The following is a 13,717-nucleotide window of genomic DNA, read 5'->3' as shown; positions in this document are numbered from 1 at the left end:
TCCCATTAATACCTGCTAAAACAAGACAAGTCTCAGAGGCGTCTCGGTACGAGGAGTGTGTTCTGTTTTGACACCCCGGCTCAGTACGCAGCTTGTTAAAAAGAACCTGTAAGTGCCTCCAAGTTCAAGGCTGACGGAGGCCTCAATGAGGCATAGACCGAGCTGTCACCAATCACTCATACATGGTAGGTGTCGCTGTGATGGGGGGCCTCCGTTTCCTAGGGCTGAGTGACATGCTCCAATAAGACTTAGTCAGATGTCGTCCTTGAGAGTTGACGGCCCGCCACTGGGAGAGGTGAACAGGCTCCAGTCCAGACATCCTTCTGGCAAACCTTCTGCGTCTTACAAAGTCCATAAAAAAAAACACAGGCTGAATATGGTTTAGCGTCTCCACAGGTTTGAGTTTGGATATGACCCAAGATTGCTCGACCCCCCCCCTCCTCTGAACATGAAAATACTTGCCTAAAATTCTTGAAACATTCCTCGCTGCTTATTCTCACCCGTTAACGTCTTTCTATCAACTCTATTAACCAATTGCTGGATGGAGAGGAGAACCTTATGCTGGAAAATTATGGATGATTTAGAGATGTATCACCAACCAAAAGTGGCTTCTTGAAGGTGGCCATGATGGATGTAATGGTTTTCATTGCTCCCATGGTGGGAAGTGACCTTTCTAGCTTCGATCTCTATCAACCCTCCAGTATTGGGACCCCTTGGATTCTCTACCTCACACCACCACCAATCTTATCCAATGTGGGCCTTATGTCTGCAGCAGCTGACTACCCATACATTAGTTACTATCCCTGCTGCATATTTATGAATGTATTTGGGATAATCTTTGTATTCCAGGTGCCTAGAAACCACCTGACTTTCTGCCCTAGAAACCACCATTATAGCAGATGTATCTGCCAAAGCCTTACCGTGAAGACCTGAGGACCATCCTGTCCATCCTAAACAGATTTGTCTTTGATATTTACCCCTAAACACCTGTACAGGGACTGGACATCAATGCAGGCTATGTAAGGTCGCCATTTATTGTAGTAGTCTCTTTATAGTGGTTGCTTAACCAAATGGGATCAGGAATATCAACACAGAGAACCAAAGGGAACGACAAAGGCAAATTCAGCAGCAAAGCCAAGGTCAGTAATCCAGACATGCAGGCCAGGATAGCCAGTAGACAGTAATGTAGTCAGACAGAGGTCAGGGCAGGCAGTAGAGTACTGTCTCTCTACTGCCTGCCCTGTAGTCAGGAAGAGGTCAGAACAGATAGCAGAGACAGTACTGTAGTCAGGAAGAGATAAGAACAGGGTGCTGAGACAGTACTGTAGTCAGAAAGAGGCAGCAGAGACAGTAATGTAGTCAGGAAGAGATAAGAACAGGGTGCAGAGACAGTACTGTAGTCAGGAAGAGATAAGAACAGGGTGCTGAGACAGTACTGTAGTCAGAAAGAGGCAGCAGAGACAGTACTGTAGTCAGGAAGAGGTCAGAACAGATAGCAGAGACAGTACTGTAGTCAGGAAGAGATAAGAACAGGGTGCAGAGACAGTACTGCAGTCAGAAAGAGGCAGCAGAGACAGTAATGTAGTCAGGAAGAGATAAGAACAGGCAGCAGAGACAGTACTGTAGTTAGGAAAAGGTAAGAACAGGCAGGAGAGGCAGTACTGTAGGTAGGCAAAGGTAAGGGCAGGTAGCAGGGACAGTACTGTAGCTAGGCAAAGGTAAGGGCAGGTAGCAGAGACAGTGCTAAAGCTAGGCAAAGGTAAGAGCAGGTAGCAGAGACAGTACTGTAGCTAGGCAGAGGTCAGGACAGGTAGTAGAGACAGTGCTAAAGCTAGGCAAAGGTAAGGGCAGGTAGCAGAGACAGTACTGTAGCTAGGCAAAGGTAAGAGCAGGTAGCATATACAGTACTGTAGCTAGGCAAAGGTAAGGGCAGGTAGCAGAGACAGTGCTAAAGCTAGGCAAAGGTAAGGGCAGGTAGCAGAGACAGTACTGTAGCTAGGCAGAGGTCAGGACAGGTAGTAGAGACAGTACTGTAGCTGGGCAGAGGTCAGGACAGGTAGCAGATACCGTACCGTAGCTAGAAAGAGGTCAGCACAGATGTGTAGAGTAATATAATATACTATAAACTATAGTGCACATCATTGCACGACGAGAGGGACTAGGCACCTATTGCTAAGGCACCTTTCCATGGAACACCCTGGCAGACCTATGAAGTACATACAGCTGAGTTCTAAAGTCTCATACAGCGTTGCGGGGCCATATATTCCTTGTCATGTACGGCCCCTTTTACTTCATTATGTTAATCTCCATTTCAAGGGCTCGTCCACACCGCGCAGTTTTCCCTGCAAGTGTCTGTAACCTGTTTCCCTCTCATCAAACGTCTTGACGGCGCCTTCCAGAAGTTATTGACACTTTCTGAGCAAACACTGGCCACACGTCCCGGCCGTATGTGAGTGCAGGTCTGTGTGACTATTTCATATCGCCCTCTGCCGCGCCAAGATGTTTGTTTATTTAAGGAAAAAAATCAGGATATGACTGTACGGAATTTCTGAAAACAAATTATAATGTACAGTATATACAGTATGAGCCGCTGTCAACTCCCTATAATTAGCAGCAGAGAAATGTAGGATTTTTCCAAACTAGTCACTTAAAGGGGAACACCACCTTACATTCTGTCATGTAACACAGATACGTGGCGAACAGTGGGGGTACATATATTGGGGCCACCAATGCCACTGCTCAAGGACTCTCCATAGGAAAGCACTTTAAGGGGTCCAGGCTTAGACCATTCCACTCAAATATGGTACCCAAGGTCTTGTACATCCATTTTCAGTATCTGTGCTTGCTGTCCTGATAAAGATGTATTCATAATATATCTTATAGAGGGATAAAGGTGATGCCTGTAGGTAACATCTATGCCAATCCCTGTCTAGAGCCTCTCATAATAACATTTCATCTCCCGGCAGTGGGACAGATCGTAAAGAGCGGCACCAGGAGTGGTTGGCGCTGTTCTGTGTAATAGAATTTGTTTGGCACAACTAGTGTGGTACTGTGTACTGCTCTGGGCAGGTGGTAGGTGCTCATTACTAGAGAGTATGGGTCTATATAGCAGTGTGAGAGCAGCAGTCCCATGTAAGGAAGGAAGGCAGTGCAGCAGTCCCCACAGAAAAAGAAAGGGGTTCAGCAGTCCTGTGTAAAAGGTATAATGGGGAACAGCAGTTCTTTGCAAGGAATGACGGGGGTGCAGCAGTCCTGTGTAAAGAAAGAAGAGGAAGCAGCAGTCCTGTGTAAAATATAGAGGGGGGCAGCAGTCCTGTGTAACGTATAGAGGGGGGCAGCAGTCCTGTGTAACGTATAGAGGGGGGCAGCAGTCCTGTGTAATGTATAGAGGGGGGCAGCAGTCCTGTGTAACGTATAGAGGGGGAAGCAGTCCTGTGTAACGTATAGAGGGGGGCAGCAGTCCTGTGTAACGTATAGAGGGGGGCAGCAGTCCTGTGTAACGTATAGAGGGGGGCAGCAGTCCTGTGTAACGTATAGAGGGGGAAGCAGTCCTGTGTAATGTATAGAGGGGGGCAGCAGTCCTATGTAACGTATAGAGGGGGGCAGCAGTCCTGTGTAACGTATAGAGGGGGGCAGCAGTCCTGTGTAATGTATAGAGGGGGGCAGCAGTCCTGTGTAACGTATAGAGGGGGAAGCAGTCCTGTGTAATGTATAGAGGGGGGCAGCAGTCCTGTGTAATGTATAGAGGGGGGCAGCAGTCCTGTGTAATGTATAGAGGGGGGCAGCAGTCCTGTGTAATGTATAGAGGGGGGCAGCAGTCCTGTGTAATGTATAGTGGGCAGTGGCAGCAGTCCTATGTAAAGTATAGAGGAGGGCAGCAGTCCTGTGTAATGTATAGAGGGGGCAGCAGTCCTGTGTAATGTATAGAGGGGGGCAGCAGTCCTGTGTAACGTATAGAGGGGGGCAGAAGTCCTGTATAACGTATAGAGGAGGGCAGCAGTCCTGTGTAACGTATAGAGTGGGAAGCAGTCCTGTGTAATGTAGAGAGGGGGCAGCAGTCCTGTGTAATATATAGAGTGGAGCAGCAGTCCTATGTAACGTATAGAGGGGGAAGCAGTCCAGTGTAATGTATAGAGGGGGACAGCAGTCCTGTGTAATGTATAGAGTGGGGCAGCAGTCCTGTGTAATGTATAGAGGGGGCAGCAGTCCTGTGTAACGTATAGAGGGGGGGCAGCAGTCCAGTGTAATGTATAGAGGGGGACAGCAGTCCTGTGTAATGTATAGAGTGGAGCAGCAGTCCTGTGTAACATATAGAGGGGGGTGGCAGCAGTCCTATGTAAAGTATAAAGGAAGGCAGCAGTCCTGTGTAATGTATAGAGGGGGCAGCAGTCCTGTGTAATGTATAGAGGGGGGAAGCAGTCCTGTGCAGTGTATAGAGGGGGAGCAGCAGTCCTGTGTAATGTATAGAGGGGGGCAGCAGTCCTGTGTAATGTATAGAGGGGGCAGCAGTCCTGTGTAATGTATAGAGGGGGTGGCAGCAGTCCTGTGTAATGTATAGAGGGGGAGCAGCAGCCCTGTGTAATGTATAGAGGGGGGTGGCAGCAGTCCTATGTAAAGTATAGAGGGGGCAGCAGTCCTGTGTAATGTATAGAGGGGGTGGCAGCAGTCCTGTGTAATGTATAGAGGGGGTGGCAGTCCTGGGTAATGTATAGATGGGGTGACAGCAGTCCTATGTAATGTATAGAGGGGGCAGCAGTCCTGTGTAATGTATAGAGGGGGCAGCAGGCCTGTTCCTGTGTATATGTTTTATGGAATTACCACAGGCAACCAATCAGAACTTGGCTTTCATTTAGTTTACCATCTTGTAGAATTAAAAGCTGTTCTGTGATTAGTTGCTATGGTAAATGAGGCCTACTTTCTTTTCCTCAATAACTGAAGCCTGGCATCTATTATAAAGTTAGATTTTCTTTGTGCATATTAATATTTTTATTAGAACAACAGTGAATTTTATATCTATTTGGTGAATCCTTATACATATTACACCAGTTTTAGACGCCTATTCTCCCGGGTGTGTGCAAATGGAGGCGCTCTGATCTATTATAGGGATCTGTGGGTGAATTACGGCCTGTTGTAGGGGAGGGGGACACAGTGCATTGACTTAGCGCAGCCTTCAGCCCAGTGCATACAATCTATCAGCAGCGTCTTCCTCCCTTCGCTGCCATAAATCAGCCTTATGTCCTCCAATCTGGGCCAAAATGAGTATTAATGCTGATTCCTCTTAGCAGGTCACTGATACAAATCACAGCAGCAGCTCCATGAGATAAAACACCTCAGCCTGGGCAGATTTATGGCGTCATCACTCAGGGGTGAATGTTATACAAACCATCCAGACAAGGCCGTCACAGCCATCGCTTCCATACAAGACGCAATGTGATATTCCTACAAAGCCCCCTCCGGAAAATAGAAATCCTTTACAAAAAGTTTTGTTGTTTCTTGGGAAAGCTGGGTAGCAAGGAATGAGGACTGCCAAGAGGCAGGGTACATGTTACAGTCTCTATAGGAATAATCCCAGAGATAAGCGGCTCCATTAGCCCTGTGGTCATTTCAGGGTATACTTACTATTCAGCCCTGTGGGTGTTCGGGCCACGGTACCAGCTTGTAAAGATGTTGGTAGTATTTCAGTCTTCAGAGGTAGCCCACTTTCTGTCTGGTCTGTTCCTCCAAATCCCGGAAGTGGCGAATCTTTTTCCAGTGTTGGAAGCAACTGGTCCAGCTGATCGAAATCCGCTGCAAACTGCAGGAAAGATAAAAAAGTTACCAGGATAATATGTACAAGCCGTTAAATTCACCATGTGGGCACGGACCTAAGATGCCCAGGAGGAAGGAGTTGCCATGTGACAATTCGCTAAATTTGCAAGTTGTGTTCTTGATTTTGGATACAAGAATTTTCTGTAGCCATATAGTGGGTGTAAAAGTTGTAGGATGGTGCCGTATACCAAGCTGAAGACAGTAATTTTTGGGGTACACATCAAATTACACAGCTATAGGAAATACTATATGTATGCAATAACATACTGAGTCAAAGTTGCAGGATGGCGCTGCTATAAATTATAGCTGGATATTTTGGGTACATATAACATATACTGGAAAAGGATGGTGCTGCAAACAAATATATATGAATGCTATAGTTTTAGGTGGTACTGATTAAGGACAGTGCTGCTTTCTATGAAAGTTGGGTGGGCTGTTAAAGTTGCAGGGTGGTGCTGCACACAATTTAAGCTAATTGCATTACTAATAACACGCGGTACTCAAATTCTTATTGCAATGACTGCATCATGAAAGTTACGACACTTGGGGTGCCACAGAGAGCTGCATGTCTGCAGGGGCCACCACTAGTGGATTATAATATGGTGCCACCAAATTTTATTTTATAAACCTTCATCCATGAAATCCTCATACATCTGATCCTGCTCTCAATACACATGTAAACAAGAGCCATTTTAGGACCTTTGAAGGTCCTCCAAAGGTACTGAAACTGCCGATTGAAGCAGCAGAAGGGACACATCCTCCATTCCTGAAGTAGCCGATTCTCATACCAGATGTAGGAAGTGACCCCAGACTTGTAGGGGCCATAATATTCATACAGCCCAGGACCCACGACAGTCTTATACACCAGTGGGTGCCAATGGTATCAAGTGAGGAGAATCAAGAAACAAGACACAATTACCAACCAGAACATGCAGAACCTGAACGTTAGATATATCCGAGTATCAGGTGGAGTTGCCCTTTAAGGATGAACTCCCTGCAGAATATTATACTCCACAAAAAACCATCCTGCCACTTTACTCTTCTAACACAGGAAGTATCATCAATAAATGTACTGAAGTGGCTGCAGAAAAAGCTCTGGAGGAGAGGAGAGAGCGTCCGCACACTGCTCAAGTGAACAAATAAAGAGAGATATTGAGCCTATTAAGAGAACAGCACATCTTACAGAGGCGGAAGCAGAATGAGAGCATCAACAAACAGTCGAGAAGAAGTGCAAGAGGGAGGGACATCACAAGCTTGTAATACCCAGGTTATACCAGCACGTTCCATATCACTATATAACTTATCCCACCAGTACATATATCATTATATACAGGAGATCACCAGGTTATACCGGCTGTACCTATATCATTATATACAGGAGATCCCCAGGTTATACCGGCTGTACATATATCATTATATACAGGAGATCCCCAGGTTATACCGGCTGTACCTATATCATTATATACAGGAGATCCCCAGGTTATACCGGCTGTACATATATCATTATATACAGGAGATCCCCAGGTTATACCGGCTGTACATATATCATTATATACAGGAGATCTCCAGGTTATACCAGCTGTACATATATCATTATATACAGGAGATCCCCAGGTTATACCGGCTGTACATATATCATTATATACAGGAGGTCTCCAGGTTATACCGGCTGTACATATATCATTATATACAGGAGATCCCCAGGTTATACCGGCTGTACATATATCATTATATACAGGAGATCCCCAGGTAATACTGGCTGTACATATATCATTATATACAGGAGATCCCCAGGTAATATCGGCTGTACATATATCATTATATACAGGAGATCCCCAGGTTATACCGGCTGTACATATATCATTATATACAGGAGATCCCCAGGTAATACCGGCTGTACATATATCATTATATACAGGAGATCCCCAGGTTATACCGGCTGTACATATATCATTATATACAGGAGATCCCCAGGTTATACCGGCTGTACATATACCATTATATACAGGAGATCCCCAGGTTATACCGGCTGTACATATATCATTATATACAGGAGATCCCCAGGTTATACCGGCTGTACATATATCATTATATACAGGAGATCCCCAGGTTATACCGGCTGTACATATATCACTATATACAGGAGATCCCCAGGTTATACCAGCTGTACATATATCATTATATACAGGAGATCCCCAGGTTATACCGGCTGTACATATATCATTATATACAGGAGATCCCCAAGTTATACCGGCTGTACATCTATCATTATATACAGGAGATCCCCAGGTTATACCAGCTGTACATATATCATTATATACAGGAGATCTGCAGGTTATACCAGCTGTACATATATCATTATATACAGGAGATCCCCAGGTTATACCAGCTGTACATATATCATTATATACAGGAGATCCGCAGGTTATACCTGTTGTACATATATCACTATATACAGGAGATCCCCAGGTTATACCGGCTGTACATATATCATTATATACAGGAGATCCCCAGGTTATACCAGCTGTACATATATCATTATATACAGGAGATCTGCAGGTTATACCTGTTGTACATATATCACTATATACAGGAGATCCCCAGGTTATACCGGCTGTACATATATCATTATATACAGGAGATCTGCAGGTTATACCAGCTGTACATATATCATTATATACAGGAGATCCCCAGGTTATACCGGCTGTACATATATCATTATATACAGGAGATCCCCAGGTTATACCAGCTGTACATATATCATTATATACAGGAGATCCCCAGGTTATACCAGCTGTACATATATCATTATATACAGGAGATCCCCAGGTTATACCAGCTGTACATATATCATTATATACAGGAGATCCCCAGGTTATACCGGCTGTACATATATCATTATATACAGGAGATCCCCAGGTTATACCGGCTGTACATATATCATTATATACAGGAGATCCCCAGGTTATACCAGCTGTACATATATCATTATATACAGGAGATCCCCAGGTTATACCGGCTGTACATATATCATTATATACAGGAGATCCCCAGGTTATACCAGCTGTACATATATCATTATATACAGGAGATCCCCAGGTTATACCGGCTGTACACATATATCATTATATACAGGAGATCCCCAGGTTATACCAGCTGTACATATATCATTATATACAGGAGATCCCCAGGTTATACCGGCTGTACATATATCAATATATACAGGAGATCCCCAGGTTATACCAGCTGTACATATATCTATATACAGGAGATCCCCAGGTTATACCAGCTGTACATATATCACTATATACAGGAGATTCCCAGGTTATACTGGCTGTACATATAGCATTATATACAGGAGATCCCCAGGTTATACCAGCTGTACATATATCATTATATACAGAGATCCCCAGGTTATACCAGCTGTACATATATCATTATATACAGGAGATCTCCAGGTTATACTAGCTGTACATATATCATTATATACAGGAGATCGCCAGGTTATACCGGCTGTACATATATCATTATATACAGGAGATCCCCAGGTTATACCGGCTGTACATATATCATTATATACAGGAGATCCCCAGGTTATACCGGCTGTACATATATCATTATATACAGGAGATCCCCAGGTTATACCGGATGTACATATATCATTATATACAGGAGATCCCCAGGTTATACCGGCTGTACATATATCATTATATACAGGAGATCCCCAGGTTATACCGGCTGCTGTGGGTGGCAGAGGGAAGTGCTGTGGGTGGCAGGGTAGTGCTGTGGGTGGCAGGGTAGTGCTGTGGGTGGCAGGGTAGTGCTGTGGGTGGCAGGGGTGCTGTGGGTGGCAGGGTAGTGCTGTGGGTGGCAGGGTAGTGCTGTGGGTGGCAGGGTAGTGCTGTGGGTGGCAGGGTAGTGCTGTGGGTGGCAGGGCAGTGCTGTAGGTGGCAGGGTAGTGCTGTGGGTGGCAGGGTAGTGCTGTGGGTGGCAGGGTAGTGCTGTGGGTGGCAGGGGTGCTGTGAGTGGCAGGGGTGCTGTGAGTGGCAGGGGTGCTGTGAGTGGCAGGGTAGTGCTGTGGGTGGCAGGGTAGTGCTGTGGGTGGCAGGGTAGTGCTGTGGGTGGCAGGGTAGTGCTATGGGTGGCAGGGTAGTGCTGTGGGTGGCAGGGTAGTGCTGTGGGTGGCAGGGTAGTGCTGTGGGTGGCAGGGTAGTGCTGTGGGTGGCAGGGTAGTGCTGTGAGTGGCAGGGTAGTGCTGTGGGTGGCAGGGTAGTGCTGTGGGTGGCAGGGTAGTGCTGTGGGTGGCAGGGTAGTGCTGTGGGTGGCAGGGTAGTGCTGTGGGTGGCAGGGTAGTGCTGTAGGTGGCAGGGGTGCTGTGGGTGGCAGGGGTGCTGTGGGTGGCAGGGTAGTGCTGTGGGTGGCAGGGTAGTGCTATGGGTGGCAGGGTAGTGCTGTGGGTGGCAGGGTAGTGCTGTGGGTGGCAGGGTAGTGCTGTGGGTGGCAGGGTAGTGCTGTGGGTGGCAGGGTAGTGCTGTGGGTGGCAGGGTAGTGCTGTGGGTGGCAGGGTAGTGCTGTGAGTGGCAGGGTAGTGCTGTGGGTGGCAGGGTAGTGCTGTGGGTGGCAGGGTAGTGCTGTGGGTGGCAGGGTAGTGCTGTGGGTGGCAGGGTAGTGCTGTGGGTGGCAGGGTAGTGCTGTGAGTGGCAGGGTAGTGCTGTGGGTGGCAGGGTAGTGCTGTGGGTGGCAGGGTAGTGCTGTGGGTGGCAGGGTAGTGCTGTGGGTGGCAGGGTAGTGCTGTGGGTGGCAGGGTAGTGCTGTAGGTGGCAGGGGTGCTGTGGGTGGCAGGGTAGTGCTGTGGGTGGCAGGGTAGTGCTGTGGGTGGCAGGGTAGTGCTGTGGGTGGCAGGGTAGTGCTGTGGGTGGCAGGGTAGTGCTGTGGGTGGCAGGGTAGTGCTGTAGGTGGCAGGGGTGCTGTGGGTGGCAGGGTAGTGCTGTGGGTGGCAGGGTAGTGCTGTGGGTGGCAGGGGTGCTGTGAGTGGCAGGGGTGCTGTGAGTGGCAGGGTAGTGCTGTGGGTGGCAGGGTAGTGCTGTGGGTGGCAGGGTAGTGCTGTGGGTGGCAGGGTAGTGCTGTGGGTGGCAGGGTAGTGCTGTAGGTGGCAGGGGTGCTGTGGGTGGCAGGGTAGTGCTGTGGGTGGCAGGGTAGTGCTGTGGGTGGCAGGGGTGCTGTGAGTGGCAGGGGTGCTGTGAGTGGCAGGGTAGTGCTGTGGGTGGCAGGGTAGTGCTGTGGGTGGCAGGGTAGTGCTATGGGTGGCAGGGGTGCCGTGGGTGGCAGGGGTGCTGTGGGTGGCAGGGTAGTGCTGTGGGTGGCAGAGGGATGCTGTGGGTGGCAGAGGGGTGCTGTGGGTGGCAGGGTAGTGCTGTGGGTGGCAGAGGGATGCTGTGGGTGGCAGAGGGATGCTGTGGGTGGCAGAGGGATGCTGTGGGTGGCAGAGGGGTGCTGTGGGTGGCAGAGGGGTGCTGTGGGTGGCAGAGGGGTGCTGTGGGTGGCAGAGGGGTGCTGTGGCATATTAATTAGTCAGACACAATGGGGGTGATGCAGTGATAGAGTTGGGAAGGTTTTGGGTCCGGTCTGGATGAATATACATGAGGTGATGTCTGTATATAATCCCCTTTCCAGGATTATTTCCCCCTAATCTCCCATGTATAGATTATAGGCGGGTGACGGGGTGACATATGGCTGGGGGGGGGCGCTGGTGGAGACACTAAACATCCACAAGTGACTGCGGCCTAACAAGCGTTGCGCTGCTGCAGTCACGATGAGGCCTGTGTCTCGCTCAGAGCCGTCCCATTGCCATGGCGCCTGTTGCCTAGTTCCCGTCAGTAAAGTGTTCAGTTTCAAAAACATATTAGTCAGGCCTGGAAGCTGCAGCATATCCCCATCATCCTCATCATCCTCCATCATTCTCATCATCTATGTCTACCGCATGGGGCGCTGTATGGAGAGGATATGACTGTAAACACATTAAATTAGGAATCAACAAGTAAACCGGGAGGGTCTCAGTCACTGACAGCAAGCAAAGATTTGACAGACACAGTGCCACCGAGACGGAGCCAGACACAGTGCCACCAAGACGGAGCCAGACACAGTGCCACCGAGACGGAGCCAGACACAGTGCCACTGCGACGGAGCCAGACACAGTGCCACCGCGACGGAGCCAGACACAGTGCCACCATGACGACGCCAGACAGTGCCACCGAGACGGAGCCAGACACAGTGCCACCGAGACGGAGCCAGACACAGTGCCACCGAGACGGAGCCAGACGCAGTGCCACCGAGACGGAGCCAGACGCAGTGCCACCGAGACGGAGCCAGACGCAGTGCCACCGAGACGGAGCCAGACGCAGTGCCACCGAGACGGAGCCAGACGCAGTGCCACCGAGACGGAGCCAGACGCAGTGACACCGCGACGGAGCCAGACGCAGTGCCACCGCGACGGAGCCAGACGCAGTGCCACCGCGACGGAGCCAGACGCAGTGCCACCGCGACGGAGCCAGACGCAGTGCCACCGCGACGGAGCCAGACGCAGTGCCACCGCGACGGAGCCAGACGCAGTGCCACCGCGACGGAGCCAGACGCAGTGCCACCGCGACGGAGCCAGACACAGTGCCACCGCGACGGAGCCAGACACAGTGCCACCGCGACGGAGCCAGACACAGTGCCACCGCGACGGAGCCAGACACAGTGCCACCGCGACGGAGCCAGACACAGTGCCACCGCGACGGAGCCAGACACACAGCCAGACACAGTGCCACCATGATGGAGCCAGACACAGTGCCACTGCAGTGGAGCCAGACACAGTGCCACCACAACGGAGCCAGACACAGTGCCACCGCGACGGAGCCAGACACAGTGCCACCACAACGTAGCCAGACACAGTGCCACCACGACGTAGCCAGACACAGTGCCACCACGACGTAGCCAGACACAGTGCCACCACGACGGAGCCAGACACACAGCCAGACACAGTGCCACCATGATGGAGCCAGACACAGTGCCACTGCAGTGGAGCCAGACACAGTGCCACCACAACGGAGCCAGACACACTGCCACCGCGCTGGAGCCAGGCACAGTGCCACCGCGCTGGAGCCAAACACATTGCCACCACGACAAACCCAAACACAGTGCCACCCCAGTGGAGCCAGACACAGTGCCACCATGACGGAGCCAGACACCACCAGACACAGTGCCACTGCAGTGGAGCCAGACACAGTGCCACCATGATGACGCCAGACACAGTGCCACTGAGACGGAGCCAGACACAGTGCCACCACGACGGAGCCAGACACAGTGCCACCACGATGTAGCCAGACACAGTGCCACCACGATGTAGCCAGACAGTGCCACCACGATGTAGCCAGACACAGTGCCACCACGATGGAGCCAGACACAGTGCCACCATGACGGAGCCAGACACAGTGCCACCATGACGGAGCCAGACACAGTGCCACCATGACGGAGCCAGACACAGTGCAACCATGATGAAACCACTCAAAGTGCAAAGTCGGGTTATTACAAACACTGAAGAGTATACGAAAAATATAGGTCATAACTAGCAGGACAAAAGCTGTACAGAATCCATAGGCAAAGGGACAAAAGAATCCAAAATACATAAATCAATATGAATGCTAGCCAGCTCAAAATAAGAAGGGAGGTAGGAAGTAGCATGCAAAGAGATGTCAGAGCGCCAGCCCAGAAGATTGGACCAGTTCTCTGACATCCAGACAGAAAAATGTGAGAAGATTCTATCCACCAATTCAAGACAGCTAGGAAATGAGTAAACCAGCGTTCAGACTAGTAAGGACAGAATGTAAAAGATTCAGCACATGAAGCCTGAAAAGGGTACATATGTTAT

The 13,717-nt window shown here is 49.5% G+C and overlaps 1 protein-coding gene across 5 annotated transcripts in view; it reads right to left on the bottom strand.

The window, feature by feature from the left end:
* NCOA1 (nuclear receptor coactivator 1) overlaps positions 1-13,717 on the bottom strand; it is a 298,539-nt gene that overhangs the window by 34,949 nt on the left and 249,873 nt on the right. For all 5 annotated transcript variants that reach the window (XM_072143854.1, XM_072143853.1, XM_072143855.1 and 2 more), the window contains one exon: positions 5,620-5,794. In XM_072143854.1, coding sequence (XP_071999955.1) covers positions 5,620-5,794 — 175 coding nt within the window. The remainder of the gene's footprint in view (positions 1-5,619; positions 5,795-13,717) is intronic.

This window comes from Engystomops pustulosus, chromosome 3, assembly GCF_040894005.1.
Source record: "Engystomops pustulosus chromosome 3, aEngPut4.maternal, whole genome shotgun sequence".
In the NCBI taxonomy this organism is placed as follows: Eukaryota; Metazoa; Chordata; class Amphibia; order Anura; family Leptodactylidae; genus Engystomops; species Engystomops pustulosus.
The sequence above is the reverse complement of the archived record's forward strand: the minus strand, read 5'-3'. Positions and strand labels throughout refer to the sequence as shown.